General features: G+C 46.3%; 2 protein-coding genes across 2 annotated transcripts in view; both read right to left on the bottom strand.

Annotated features, from left to right (window-relative positions):
- LOC149339875 (uncharacterized) overlaps positions 1-7,949 on the bottom strand; it is a 28,431-nt gene extending 20,482 nt beyond the window's left edge. Inside the window, exons 1-3 of the mRNA XM_089548556.1 lie at positions 7,749-7,949; positions 3,418-3,445; positions 1,204-1,309 (exon numbers count right to left, since the gene is read on the bottom strand). Of these exons, the coding sequence (XP_089404682.1) occupies positions 1,204-1,309; positions 3,418-3,445; positions 7,749-7,751 (137 nt within the window). The 5' untranslated portion in view covers positions 7,752-7,949. The remainder of the gene's footprint in view (positions 1-1,203; positions 1,310-3,417; positions 3,446-7,748) is intronic.
- On the bottom strand, positions 4,819-7,728 carry LOC149339876 (sorting nexin-19-like). The gene has a single exon (XM_089548555.1). The coding sequence runs from the start codon at positions 7,544-7,546 to the stop codon at positions 4,991-4,993; it is 2,556 nt and encodes an 851-aa protein (XP_089404681.1). The 5' UTR covers positions 7,547-7,728; the 3' UTR covers positions 4,819-4,990.
- Positions 7,950-15,227: the final 7,278 nt, after the last annotated feature.

The raw sequence follows: 15,227 nt of genomic DNA, 5'->3' as shown, positions 1-15,227 counted from the left end.
CATGGCCAAGCACACACACATTTAAGCACTGATTCCTAGCAGAGGCCAAATTTCTGAAGGATTAGCGAAATGAGCATTCAAAGGGGTACAGACACACAGTTCCTGTATGTCAGTGCATTCTCCTTGAAATATTTCTGCATGCTCAGATTGCTAGAAAATGCACTCAGAAAGCCAGAGCACAGTAGGAATAATTAATTGCGAGACTTTTTCTTTTTTTTTTTGCAGATTTTGTATCACCCATGCCGATTTTTGCACACATGGAATTTCAGGCAACGGTGAAAATTGCACTAAATTATGTTACACTTGGTCTCTACGAATGAAAATAGCCAGAAGGCATCCGTATGCTTGACACCCTTTCTTATAGGAATTTTATTGCTGACATTATGAAGGACTATGGTAGCTCTGCACCTGCTATAAATATATATTTATTTATTTATTTATTTATTTATTTATTCACCCAGTGTTTTTGCATAAGGCTCTTCTACACCCTGATTCCGCAATGCCTCCATGACTGCTGAAGTTTTGACTGAGTCAAATGCTTTCTCGTAAATTATAAAGGCTATATATAGTGGTTGGTTATACTCTGCATTTCTTTATCACCTGATTGATAGTGTGAATATGGTCTATTGTCGATTACCCTTTACGAAAGCCTGCCTGATCATTCGGTTGATTGAAGTCGAAGGCTGCCCCGATTCGTTTAGTGATTACCTTAGTGAATCCCTCATAGGCAATAAACAATAAGCTGATCAGCCTGTAATGTTTGCTGTAAGGCCAGTTACAATGAACAGGCAACTACGAAATACAAAGTTCTACCACATGCGCCGACAGGCCACTTCAACCGACAGTGCACGTTTGCACCATAAGTAGACTGAAGTGGAAGACAAGGACGGCATCAAACCAAATTTAGACCTACGTTCTTTTTGCTATTGTTTTGACTTTTCTTTATTGAATAATTTGTTTACAAGCACTTATTTCCATATTTCATTCTGCATCTCTCTCCGTGAGACATTATAAATCCACCTGTCATAATCGGCTTTGCTTCAAAGAGAATTGGAGAACTCACGTATAGGAGGCCTGCTCAACAGACTAGCTATCATGAAATTAATTTTGTGCACCTGCACTCTTTTGCCAGGCTTAAATCTAAGCAAGAAACTCACACTTAGTTGAGTTAAATGGTCGACGGAGCTAGAGGGTCCAGCTTACCACTTCCAGACTTTGACAGTGTCGTCAACAGAGCCAGTCAAAATATGGTGGGTGCCGTCTTTCGGAGACTTTGACCAAGCACAGCTCCAGATTGCATCATCATGGGCTGGGAAGAAAATGAGCACGACAAAGCAGTCGCCGGCCCCGTAGTGACCACACATTCGAGAGCAAAGCAGCAACTAGCCAAGAGCAAAATAAGTCATATGTTCTTGACAGAATGCAACGAAAAAGAATGACTACTCTTAAGTCTCATCATCATCATCATTAGCCTGACTACGCCCACTGCAGGGCAAAGGCCTCTCCCATGTCTCTCCAGTTAACCCTGTCCTTCGCCAGCCGCGGCCACCGCATCTCCGCAAATTTCTTAATCTCATCCGCCCACCTAACTTTCTGCCGCCCCCTGCTACATTTGCCTTCTCTTGGAATCCACTCCGTTACCCTTAGGGACCAGCGGTTATCCTGCATTCGCATTCCATGCCCTGCCCAAGCCCATTTCTTCCTCTTGATTTCGACCAGGATGTCATCAATCCGTGTTTGTTCTCTCACCCACTCCACCCGCTTCCGATCTCTTAACGTTACAGCTATCATTTTTCTTTCCATAGCTCGCTGCGTTGTCCTTAACTTAAGCTGAACCCTCTTTGTTAGCCTCCACGTGCCCCATAGGTGAGTACCGGTAAGATACACCTGTTGTATAATTTTCTCTTGAGGGATATTGGTAAACTGCCATTCATGATCCGAGATAACCTGCCATATGCGCTCCACCCCATTCTTATTCTTCTAGTTATTTTGCTCTTATGATCCGAATCAGCGGTTACTACCTGCCCTAAGTAGACATATTCTCTTACTACTTCCGGCACCTGGCTACATTGAAAAAAAAAAAAAAAAAATCACCAGAAGAAAAAAGAGCAAGATTTAAGCATCCATGCACCATACCCAGGCATTCACAGTTTCCCAATAATACTTAATGCCATTGTGATTAGAAAATGCATGCTGGGCACTTCACTGCGTGGCCAACATCACTTTGAATGTGATGATGAACTCACAAACTTAAAACATCTGTACCCTGCCCTCGTGATCCTTTTATTAAGGTCATGCTAGTGTTTGTACCCAGCTTACTTCACTAAATTACACCAATTTATTGTTTGTTTGAGCAGCGGCTGATTCTCTCTGCAAAGACCTGCAAGAACACTAGCGTCAACATGACAAGTAAGCTTACACAGCTTAGACCTCTCCTATTCCAAAAGATGTGGTCAACACTGCACACATGGGCACACCTTTATATCTGGCTGGGCCCTCTCTATACAGGGTGTTTCATCTAAGACTTTCTGCAATTTCTAAAAATAAGCTATTTGAATTAGATGCCCGCTTTTTCTGGCATTGCATTGTCAGTGGTGTAGTACACCATAATGCAGCTAAGACGTGCTAACTAGCAGGCTTGTTAACCAATATTTAATAGTTCACTTTTAAACTATTACCATTGGGCTCCTTAATGTCCATGTCCATGTAATGACCATGTAAGTAATGTCCATATCCGTTTTTAGAATTTCGAGGATGCGATTATCCTTGGCGCTGTGGCCCAACAAATTTCGCCTACATCGTGCCAAAATACATGCGGTTTGAGAAGCTTGCAGGCAAAGCAACCTCTCCAGTGAACCTAACTCACCGAAATAGCCAAAATTTGTTGGGCCACAGCGACGAGGACAATTGCGTTCTCGAAATTCTAAAAACGGATATGGACATTACTTACGGTGGGCTACATGCCTCTCAATAATTAAGGAGCCCAAGGGTAATAGTTTAAAAGTTAACTATTACATATTGGTTAACAAGCCTGCTAGTTAGCACGTCTTAGCTGCATTATGATGTACTACACCACTGACAATGCAATGCCAGAAAAAGCGGGCATCTAATTCAAATAGCTTATTTTTAAAAATTGCAGAAAGTCTTAGGTGAAACACCCTGTAGATGCGCCTGCACCAAAACAATGTGTGGGCTGTAGGCTGAAAATCTGCTTTTTCAACTTTCACTCAAGCTCAACATGCCTCATGCTTTGTTGCTGCTGTCCTGCCTCTTGCTCTTGGGTCATGTACTTTGTTGCAGCGCGGTTTTTCTCAGGCAAAATCATCGGCGGACCCAAAACATGCACTAGAGTATGTATTGCTCCACCCCAGCAAATGAGAGTACTCTGTCGTTAAAAAACCAAGAACCAACACTTACCCAGTTCCTGCTTAAACAACACAGAATACTGAAACAAAGATAAGGGCACAGTGATGAAAAGCACATTAACAGCAAGAAACTGCACTTTGGTAATATGGTAAAGTCATCAAAGTTTTCTGCTGCTTTCCATGGTGCTTGAGAGGGCAAAATAAGCTCTGCACAAGTTCTCCAATGTCTCAAGTACGAAGGCATAAGAAACCATCTCGACACAGACTGACCTTCACAGACACAAAGTTGAATCATTTAGGCATAAAAAATAACACTGCATTTTTGACACTGGCATTTGTAACCTTACTGTTGCATATGGCTCCTAGTACTCCTAAAGAAACAGCGGTAGTAACAGATGAACAGGAGTGACTTACTATGCTGTGAATACTTTGTGAATTCAGGTTTGCAAATTAAGCAAAAGAAAGTTGATTGATAAAAGTAGAATGAAAGCAACCATAATTCAGTTTCAGTGAAAAGACAAAAGCATAGAATGAGTGACCACCTAAAAGGGTATCAAAACCAAAATACTGCAAGCAGAAGATAGTTAATCTTCAGCGAAAATCCCTCACCTGGGGAGATTAATTCTTCATAGCTCACTATTATACCCCGGAGAACTATCTCATTAAAAACGAACCCTATAGTTTGTTACACAGATCAAATTAAACCCGGTTCCTATATTCTTAGAGGTCACAATATGTTCACATTCACATGTTGAAATCATGTTCTGTTGATTGTAACACTTCTTTGTGCATTAGACCTTGAAGCCCGATGTGGAGCCCGAGTGAACACGGGCTCATCTAGCATTGTCCAATCTCCATTGCTTATGTTGTTGCCATATGACAAAGCCTCACTATGCAGCTGAGAATCCCATTGGTATCAAGGTCGTCATTTTTTGCAAGCTAGGCTTAAAGTTGCAGCTAGGGCATGTGGCAACTTTAAAGCCAAAACACATCATTTGTTTGATTTTTATTTATGGGGGTTTAAACATCCCAAAGAAACTCAGGCTATGAGGGATGCTGCAGTGAAGGGCTCTGGAAATTTCAACCACCTGGGCTTCTTTAACGTGCACTGACATCACACAGTACACGGGCCTCTAGAATTTCGCCTCCATCGAAATTCAACCGCCGCGGCCGGGATCGAACCCGCGTCTTTCGGGCCAGCAGCCGAGTGTCACAACCACTGAGCCGCTACGGCGGTATGTGTCGATTTCAATAGATGACAGCAGTTAAGATGAATAGAAGCGTCCTGCGTGCCTATAAACACTAAATTGTGTCGTTGAATACTTTTCACATGACACAACTGCCCGAAGCGCACATCTGAAAATGCGCCCAAGCGGAAAAAACAGTTGCTTTGAGAGTCAACACAGATCTGAAGCTAGCAGTGTTACTGAGCACTGCACATAACAACAGGTGCTTTCACTCAGAGAAGCAAATTTATTGTACACACAGGGTGTATGTAACAAACATCGAAAGGTATCTAGGAAACCAGTAAATAAATAGAGGGCTCGCAATACATACTATACAGAGGGCATAACATGGCAGCCAGTAACATTAATAGAGAAAGAGTAAAACAGTGACTAAATCTATCAGGCATTGTCCTCCAGCCTGGCATCACAGTTGTCCTGAGCAAGCAGGGAATCGACCAAGATGTCCACTAACTGGTAAACTAAACATTTATTCACGTCTCGAATCTGAATGGATTTCGCAACTGTCCTCGTTGCTTGGCACACATTGTCCACACCAAACACAAGGTGTGCCCATGCAGGGACAAACTTCATTAATCCTCGAGCAACCTGTGCTTCAGTGAACGCCCCAGCCCTGGCTTCTGAACCCCACAACTGTTCATGCAATTTGTGCAAGTAAACGGTGCAATTAGCCACGCCAAAGAGTGCAGTGAACTGCTCCCTCAGAGTCTTCTCAAGTGCCCTACCCAACAGCAGTTCAACAAACAGTACAAGTTGGGCCGATTTGCAAGCGTGGCCAATTTCAAGGGAGTCCACCATGAAGTCGACTGCTGATGCACACAGAGGGATATCCAGGTGCAAAGACTCAGCCACTCGCTCAAAGGGTGTCTGGGGCGCATTGCCTCTCCACAATGGCACAACGTCCTGCTCGGTCGGTGGGAAGTGGACTTCAGGAGTTGGCGACCCCTGGGAACTCTTGTGAGACCCGGTGCTTGGGGAGTGGTCCTGAGGCAGCGGTAAGGAGCTTGGTGTGAGCGGTGGCGAGAACTCGGGAGACGACGCCTGATCAAAGTTGTCCAGAAAGTTGTACATGCACTGCTGCAGCTGCTGAGGCCGGCTGCCTTCGGCGAATGAATACTCAAGATCAGCGGGCAGGTAGTCTGAGAGGAGCACCATGCTACCTTCCAGAGGGGACAGAGGGCTTAGAATGCTGTGGTCATCCCCAGGCAGGGCTGTCTTGAGCAGTTCCAAAGTACTCTTGACGCCCTGCACCAAGACCCGGTCCAGACGGCTTGAGGAAGCTTGCCGCCGCATTTCGACCAGTGGCTGCTGCTGCTGCTCTTCTGCATCCTCGGAATAATCGAGAAACTTGTGAAACTCTTTGCTGTTGACAATTGCTTCACGGCTACACAGCTGTTTGAGGTAGTGCTGCAGAAACACAAGCCGTTCTTGGACATTTTTCTTGTCAGACAGCATACTGCCTAGCCCCCGGCTGGGCCCACGAATGCCTTTGAGGTGCTTCCTCAGCTGTGGGTTGCTTTCGAGACTCCCTTGTAGCTCTAGGAATTCCCGAAACCTCCTCCACACTTTCCGGATTTCGGTTGTGGGTGCCGCTGCAACCTCACTGTTCTTACAAACTTCATACTTGATGCAGTAGACTGTGTGAACTCCCTTGCCAGGCACCGACCTCGACTCTGTGCGCGTTATACAGATGTCTGAGAACACCAAAGACCCTAAAAACACTTCTGCTTCAACGCCCTTCTCAACGTCTTTGGCACCAAAAATTTTGACCGAATCATCTTGCGTGCCAACATAGACATCTGGGAGACTCAAGTAATCGCTCCCAGATTCCTTGCTCGACCTTTGGCTCGATGAGCTAGAACCTTGATAAGGCAGTGCAGGCCTAGACCTCTGGTCCTGCATGGCACTGGAAGACTGGTGGCCGCTGTCGCCCTCTACAGCAGCAGCAGCAGCAGCAGCAGGCGCGTCTACATTGCAAAGGCAGTCGCCAGCACCACCACAGCACGCATCTCCGCGGCTTTTCGTGGCAAGTACCTCTGCATCTTCCTCCATTGAAACCAGGTAAAGCACGGCCCAGCTGAGCCACTCGGGGTCGCACAGCAAGTCGACTGTAGGAACAAGCACGTTGTTAGTCAGAATGTCTATCACAAGCGCGTTCGTCGCCGGGCTCGCCAGTAGGTGAGGCGGCTCGAGTAGTTTGACCAGCACCGAAGTGATGCCTCTCAAGTAGCACTGCTCCGAGGCTTCGCTCTCGAAGGCGACGTGCTTCATGGGGAACCTCTTTCTGACCGCCTCACGTCGCAGTGCTTCGCACGACTCGTCGCCACTGCGCCTCTCGACGGCCGCCAGGCACGCCTTGTACTTCCTGTAGTGGGCGTGTGCCACGGTCACCATCTGCTCCAGGAGGTCACAGGGATCCAGGGAACCGAGCCGCAGGTACAGAGCCCGCAACACGTCCTCGATAATGAACTCCAGTTCCCTGGGGAAGTCCTGATTGCTGCTCACGGCGCTGTACCAAGAGTCGATGTAGCGGCTCTTTATGTTGTCCACGAATGCTTTCACCTCTGCGGACACGCAGTCCGACGTGTGGTGACGCTCTCCGTCGCCGTCTTCCCCTCGGGCAAGCAAAGCGAGGCAAGTGTTGCCGCTCTGCGAATCTGTGCCTGGAGCCTCCTGGCCAGTGAACAAGCCGTGCAGATGACTTAAAAACTGCACGGTGCTGTCGGGCAGAATGAAGGCGTCCTTTGGCAGGCGACATTTTGTTGCACTGGCTCTGGAAAACCTTTCAATCACGCTGTCTAGCTTTCCCTGAAGCAACTTCTTGACACCGTAGAAAGCTATAACACTACATACTACGCTTCCTAGAAAGGGGTTCCACTTATGGCACAGCATCAGACCGAGCGCAAGCACAACTAAGCTGAGTAGTGTCGAAAGCATCACAGCTGAGATGGAGATAGTTCCCAATCATACTTCCACAGAAAAAAAAAACAGGCAGCCAGTTAAAACGGCGATGAAATAAAGTCGGCACAACCTACAGCACTGACAACAGCTACATACGCCATCTTGCATAACCCGATAATCCGCGATGCTCATTGGCTGCTAGAAATGTACGGAAATCAAACCGGCGCTATCGGCTTACCATTTTGCACGCGGTATCTCACAGAACCACCCAGATGACGCGCACGATTGTGGGCTGTTTTGTGGGGTAGACACCTGCTATCAGTCCAACAATAAATGCTGATGGGTTGATAAACAGACACAGTAAACAGCTTCAAAAACTATTACACATGCTCTCAGTTTTTTCAGGTACTGCTAATTCAGCCTTCTCACCGGACTCAGTTCCGGTACACCAACGTATTTTAAAACTTAAAAAAAAATAAATGCAAATTTGAATTTTTTCACTTACTTAAATATTTAAGTCTCGCATTTTGCTACGCTTGTTATTTTAAGCGCGTTCCGAGCCTTTTTTTTTACGTTTCTTTAGGACAAGTGATACTCGTTTAAGACAGAAAAACAGCAGGCAGACTAAAAACATGTAATAACCACTGAAACCTGTGTCCTTCTGCGTTGCTTTTTCCTGTGCTTTTTCGAAGTCTGGCGATAATATGGTGGCTAGAAGAGAAGGTGTGCGCATTGGTTGACCTGCGCTGTGCGTCAAGACGCCAACGGGCGGCGCGCGCTTCTACACCACCATGGCCTACAGTGAATCCAGCTCTTCACAGGTACATTAGCTCTATGCTTCACAGCTAAACCGGTGAGTTGTACGAGCTTACGAGCTCAAATTTCGCACAGAAATGACATTTGGTCGGCAGAATTGTTTAACGCCACATTTTTAGGGTACTTGCCTGAATCAATAAGAAAGTTTGGTGTTCGCATCGTCTGTGACAACGACGAAACGAAACAGGCCGCTCCCTCAGAGATTGCACCGGTGGCGCCTTCTCGTTGGTCGACCGTGGAAGTAGGCGAAGGACGGGGATCTTTTGCGGGGGCTTAGACTCTTCAGCAACTGCTTTATCAATAATCATAAAACGTTTAGTTTTGCTAAAACTGCGCTAAGTTTGAAGACTTTCGTGGTACAGCATATCTTCGTAGCCGACGAACGCGATGGCGCCACCGGTGCAATCGCTGAGTTAGCGGCCTGTTTCGTTTCGTTGTCGCCGCAGACGATGCGAATATCCGACTTTTTCTTATTGATTCAGGCATGTAGCCCGATAAACTATGGTATTAAACAATTCTGCCGACCAAGTGCCATTGCTGTGCGAAAATATTCGCCAGTTTAGCTGAGAGAAGCATGCTGCGGCGCGCGTTTAATTGCGGAACATGCGTGCGCAAGCTCCGAGCGCGCGTAATTGCAATGAGCTAGGTTTGCCGCGACCACTTGGTACTCTTCTGCTACGAAGCCTGCCAGATTCCCGTCGCAGCGGAAAAACACGTGAAGGATGAAGGCATGGGACTGCAAAGCATAACGGTCGACCCGTGTACTAGCAGGTCGGAATGAACAGCGCCAACGAACGAAGCGCAATATTTTCGAAGTATATTTGTTAACTAGTACCACTGCGCACTAGAAACACACGGCATATGTCTGCGTGTTGGCTTTTCAGTTCAGTCCGTTATTACATGCAGCCATAGGATATATACTAGTAATTTAGGCCAGAAAGCATAAGACACGAATTTCCGACATTTTATTATAAAGGATATCTCGGTTCCCAGATTCGTTTGTTTAGAAATTAAGAACAGAAAAGGCTGGGGCAGAACACAGTAATCATAACGCGGGAACAACGCAGGACAAAGAAATTAAGATGGCGCTTAAAAACTGGTCACGTGTTTGCCAGTCCGGACTTCTTACCCGACCGGGATATTTCTACAAGTCAGTTTGAAGAGTTACTTTGCGCTGTGCAGAATACCATATATTCAGAAAAGTCTGCTACTAATGAGAGGCTATTTTCTCCAAGAAAACATTCCCTAATAATATTTTCCTAATAACTTTAATCCAGGGAACCATTATGGAAAAATCTTGCATGAAGAGCCGTATAGGAGGCTGTAGAAGTTATTTGCACAACGCATTGTCCCCGACTCTGCCTAAATCTGCTTTTGTCCCATAGTGAGCTAAAATTTACGAGATGTGATTCTACGCACAAAATTTATTTGGGCGGAAGGTATATGTAATTAACAAGCAAGAATGTATGAAAGTGATGGCGGCTCCATGCGCTAGTAATGCAATATCGAGGGAGTTGGTCATCATGCAGTATATACACGTGCAACAGTAATAAATTTGTTGCCGTTAATATACAATACGGCTCCCTAACCCACACTTGACCACTGCGCCCACCTGCCTGCCCTCGCACGTACTCAAACCCATTCTATTTCAAAGCTGACTTGTTCTATACTTTTTCTGCCCTACAATCAACAGAACTGTGTTATTCGCCATTTTATTAATTTACCATCCACTGCATGCACCATGTACTTCTTTGAGCATAATTGAATTGCACCAATGACAGATCCCATATACATTTAATCTGCGACCTTCTTTTATCACTATTTGTGAACATTATTTTATCGCAAAATAAAGTTCGTTTACTTCCTAGTGGAAGCCTCGGTTACTTGCTCCAGCTCTCCAGCGGTGAACATTTAACGCTGAGAAATAAACTGCCTTTAGCTCTTTCTATAATCATACACTCTTCGTTTATGGCAATATGGACGGTGCACTGCTGTCGTTAAATGCATGAATGTGCTGAAACAAGCAGTGCTGGAAGGATACAATTCCCCATCTCATTCAAATGGCCAGAGTCGGCTCAAGAATCAGTGCCGGTTCTCTCACAATTCATTACATCAGTTGCGCAACTGATATTCAATCAAGGACGCAAACAGATCAAACCACAACTACATAAAAAAGCTGTCTACAGCTCGAGCTTGAAAGTTAAAAACGGCACAATTACCATTGAAAGAACTTGACAGCGTGCATGAGTTTTTGCCATTCGTAATGCAAATGTACGTTAAGCTAACAGTCAACAATGCAATAAGCGGAATTCCTTGCACTATTCGCGTCCTTTTCTGCTCGCCAGCGTATCTTGAGGGCCTGTTCACATGCGCCAAGCGAATGCGCAAGCAAGCCAGGTAGTGTCGAAAGCATCACAGCTCCTCAAGCATCGTAAGCTGTCGTCCAGTTTCGTTTACAGAAAACATTTTCAAACTGCCGCCAAATCGTAGTTGCAAAGGGTCAGCTAGCCTCCGTGGTATGGGTAGTATTGCCTTCTGCTACCCACATATGCCAGGGCCACGTGCCAACAATGCTAAATAAAATTACTGTTATTGTTAAATCCTTTTCTGCTGCACTCCGATTCAGAGATCGACCGACCGCTACCCGCCGTGGTGGCTCTGAAAGACAAACAAAAACTTTAATGCGCCAAGTGATTTTGGACCCCCCTCGGTCCCTGGACAACAGCGCAGTCCCACTATGTCAAAACGTTAATGTCTCTTTTGGCCGAATCACCGCAGTAAGCTGCGATGTTGCTTCCAGGACTAAAGCAGGACCTCCCAGTACTTCCAACTTCAGATAGCAAGATAGCTGTACCTGCGGAGGAGGATCAGTAGGGCAGCTGAAAAGGGTGTGGGAGTGTTGCGTGAGGGTCTCTGCATAGTGAGCATGCAGGGGAGGTGCCATGATTAATGAGCGAATCTGGAGGTGTCTGCAGAGGATCTGTTGGGAGTGGGTAAGGGATGGGTTGGGGGGGAGGGTAAGTGTGTGCTCGCTCCCTCGAGAAGCCCGTATCGAGGCTGTCGTGAGCCCGGCATATCAAACCTCGGGCCAATTTGTCAGCAGCCTCTTTTCCGGGGTTCCCAGAGTGAGCCTGGGCGGTAAAATTTACCCTGCGCGGTAAATTTTAGGTGGGGGTGTTTGTCATCGTCAGCCTGACTACACCCACTGCAAGGCAAAGGCCTCTCCTATGTCTCTCCAATTAACCCTGACCTTTGCCAACTGCAGCCACTGTATCCCCGCAAAGTTCTTAATCTCATCCGCCCACCTAACTTTCTGCCTCACCCTGCTATGTTTGCCTTCTCTTGGAATCCACTCCGTTACCCTTAAGGACCAGCGGTTTTCTAGCCATCACATTACATGCCCTGCCCAAGCCCATTTCTTTCTCTTGATTTCGACTAGGATGTCATTAATCCATGTTTGCTCTCTCACCCGCTCTGCCTGCTTCCGGTGTCCCAATGTTACACCTACCATTTTTCTTTCCATAGCTCGCTGTGTTGTTGTTAACTTAAGTTGAACCCTTTTCGTTAGCCTCCATGTTTCTGCCCCGTAGGTGAGTACCAGCAAGATACAGCTGCCATGTGCGCTCCATCCGATTCTAATTCTAGTTATTCCTCTCATGATTGGGATCAGTGGCCATTATCTGCCCTCAGTAGACGTATTCCCTTACCACTTCCATCACCTTGCCACGAATTGTGAACTGCTGTTTCCTTGCAAGACTGTTGAACATTACTTTGGTTTTCTGCAAGTTAATTTTAAGACCTACTGTTCTGCTCTGCCTGTTTAACTCACTGATCATGGTTTGCAGTTCATATCCTGAGTGGCTTAGCAAGGCAATGTCATCAGTGAATCACAAATTACTTAGTTATTTTCCATTAACTCTTATCCTCAACTGTTCCAAATCCAGGCCTTGGAACACCTCCTGTAAACAGGTGGTGTTGGAATTTTATTGGAATTTTATTACTGATTTTATGAAGGACTATGGTAGTAGTTTAGGAGTGCAAACTGCTGGGCTAGTTGGTTCATATTGCATAGAAAGGGAACCAGCGAAAATAGACGCAAGACAAGAACAAAGAAGGCACACACCACAACGCTGGACTGGAGTTGTAAGTCCAGCGTTGTGGTGTGTGCCTTCTTTGTTCTTGTCTTGCGTCTATTTTCACTGGTTCCCTTTCTATAGACTATGGTAGCTGTGCAGTCGTTATAGATATCTTCCAATATTTTCCCATAACACTCTTCTACACCCCGATTTCACAGTGCCTGCATGACTGTTGAGGTTTCCACTGAGTCAAATGCTTTCTCGTAATCAATGAACGCTATACATAAGGATTGGTTCTTTGGGGTGTTCAAGAAGTGCCCAGCAGGGGTGTGAATCCTGCCTCTGGCAATTAGACAGAGCTGTTTTGGAATCGCTTAAGATGTATTTAGCATCAGAATGTACAAGGGCTGAGGCCTGTTGCACACGCAAGCAAAAATGCTAGCGAATCCCAGCGCCATGGTGGTGAGCGGCAAGGTTCCAAAAAGTTGGAAATTTTTGCTCCGACGCGCCGCTCAATTGCTCAGTTGCTTGCATGTGAACCAGACTTAAGGTGATAGCTGTCTGCTCTGCCTCGTCAGGCGTAGAGCCCAAGGGAAGACGGTGAGTTAGGGGGTGGGATAGGGTTGGATTGTAGCCAACTGCTACAGCCTCATGCGCTGTGCATGCGGTATCTACCTAAATGGCGTCCTGGGCTTGTCCGTAATACTTGTGAAGGGCATTAGCGTGGGCTGTACGATGAAGGATGTGATACTCAGGATGGATGTTTCGAGGAAAGGGTTTAACAACGAGAAGGGTATGGATGTGTTGAGGGATGGCCATTAGGGTTGACTGATTAGCGGGTATATTGATGCGAAAGGAGGCAAGGATATGGCGGCCAGTGGTGGTCATGGCAACTTTTAGGTAGTGCTTCTGAAGTTGTGCGTCACCGAGTTCATGAAGGGCGTTGTGAATGCCAAGTGCAAGGAGTTTGGCTGTGATAGTGCTATGAGGCACGTTTAGGGCTGCCTTAGTTGCAAGACAGATCATGCAATTCACATGCTCAGTTTCCGTGCGTTAAGCTTGAGATATGGGGTGGCTTATAGAATGTGGCTAAGCATAAAAGCATGTACCAGTTTCATATTCTCCGCTTCGTCTAAACCCTAGTGCAAGGAAGATATGCGGCATATTAGCAGCAACTTGGATTTCATGGAAGCCTTGAGTGTTTTAAGGGCATGGCCATTGTGCTCGGCATCCTGCAGGTAGAGCGGTCAAGGATACAGAGGGTTGTGGCGACGGGGATCCTTGTAAAGCAATTTGTATGGACGGATTAGCGGCAGATTTTGGTCTAATTAGTGATTAGGACGCTGGGCTACTGCGCGAGCCTGAGAACCCGAGGTTAAACCTGGCTGCGGCGGCCGCGTTTCTATGGAGCCGAAGCGCAAAAGGTGCCTGTGTACTCTGCAATCTCAGTGCATGTTAAAGATCCCCAGGTGGTCGAAATTATTTTGAAGCCCTTCACTATGGCATCTCTTTTTCTTCTTTCACTCCCACCTTCCTCCCTTCCCTCACAACATCACACTTGAGGTGTCCACTGAGAAGTGAGACAGTTACGGTGCAATTTCCTTTCCTCAAATCCACTATATCACTGCATTTCTGATAGTCGCCCGGTCATTCAGCTTCAAAGTACAGAGGGAACTGGGGGCCGGCAGGGGCGATGTTGCCATTTTCCGCAGGAACCTACATTACTGGGTTCCCAAAATTCGTAAGTCGTTTCCAAGTTGCCGTCGATAAGAACCCTGGGAGGACCATGAGGGCACTCACCAAGGAGCTGCAGGTTGACAAGGCCACCATCCGACGTGGAGTTCCAAAGATCTTCATACCCACTGCTCCTCAGATGTTAACTCAATGGACTACTACGTATGCGGGGTGGTTGAAAAGCACTCCAGCAGGCATCAAGGTAGCTGTTGGGAATGCAATGGCAAACATTCCAAAGACCCATCTCATTACAGCCTGCAATCAGTTCCGACAGCGTGTAGAGGCCATTATTGCAGCTGACAGCCGTTTCCAGGCTCCAGCATACAGAAAGCAGGCCACTATGCAGGCTTGGTTTTCCAACATAAATAGGAGCGGTATCATGATGAAATGGCGTTTCTCACGAAGCACACTCACAACCTTCTTGAAATTGTTTGAGGATTTTTACGAGTTATGGCAGCTTTGGGTACAAGGCACATCATACTGAAAGATGCTCAATTAATCATGGCCACTTGATCCTTCCCTGGTGGTCATCAAAAAACAGTAGCTGAACAATGAGGGCATTGGTGTTCGCAATTCGCCTCCACAGAAATGCAGCCATGGAGGCCACGTATCAAACCTGTAACCTTGTGCTCAGCAGCAGAGTGCTACAACTACTCAGTCTTTGCAGTGGGTCTTCAAAGGTCTTCCAAGTAGAACCCTCAGCCAGCCGGTTGACACTGCAGTAGGAATTCTTTGCACTTTTTCCAAGGGATACGAAGAGAAATTGAAGTTCGCCTGTACTGATTTAATACATCATTACAGTGACAAAGGCTACTTTTTCAGAGAGCAGAGCTTTTAGAAGCTAAAATGGCCAGAAAATGGAATACTGGTACTGCCACCACAGGCACTTTTTGAAAGCAAGCTACATTTTTTTTTTTTTGTGGGTCACTGAGGCCAGACCATACTGCTGTCCACTTGCATCTTGGAAAATTCAGAAATTCAGCAAAACAAAGGGACGAGTACAAAGGAAGAAGACACAGCGGAGTGCTGTCTCACAACTGAATCTTTATTAGGAAGGCTATAGAATATATAGGACAAAAAAAATGGAAACA

Source organism: Amblyomma mixtum, chromosome 6 (genome assembly GCF_055824585.1).
Source record: "Amblyomma mixtum isolate Tamu chromosome 6, ASM5582458v1, whole genome shotgun sequence".
Taxonomy (NCBI): Eukaryota; Metazoa; Arthropoda; class Arachnida; order Ixodida; family Ixodidae; genus Amblyomma; species Amblyomma mixtum.
The sequence above is the reverse complement of the archived record's forward strand: the minus strand, read 5'-3'. Positions and strand labels throughout refer to the sequence as shown.

Bases quoted from the DNA above. Each gene is read 5' to 3' on its own strand.
- LOC149339876 (XM_089548555.1), bottom strand. From the start codon at position 7,546: ATGCTTTCGACACTACTCAGCTTAGTTGTGCTTGCGCTCGGTCTGATG.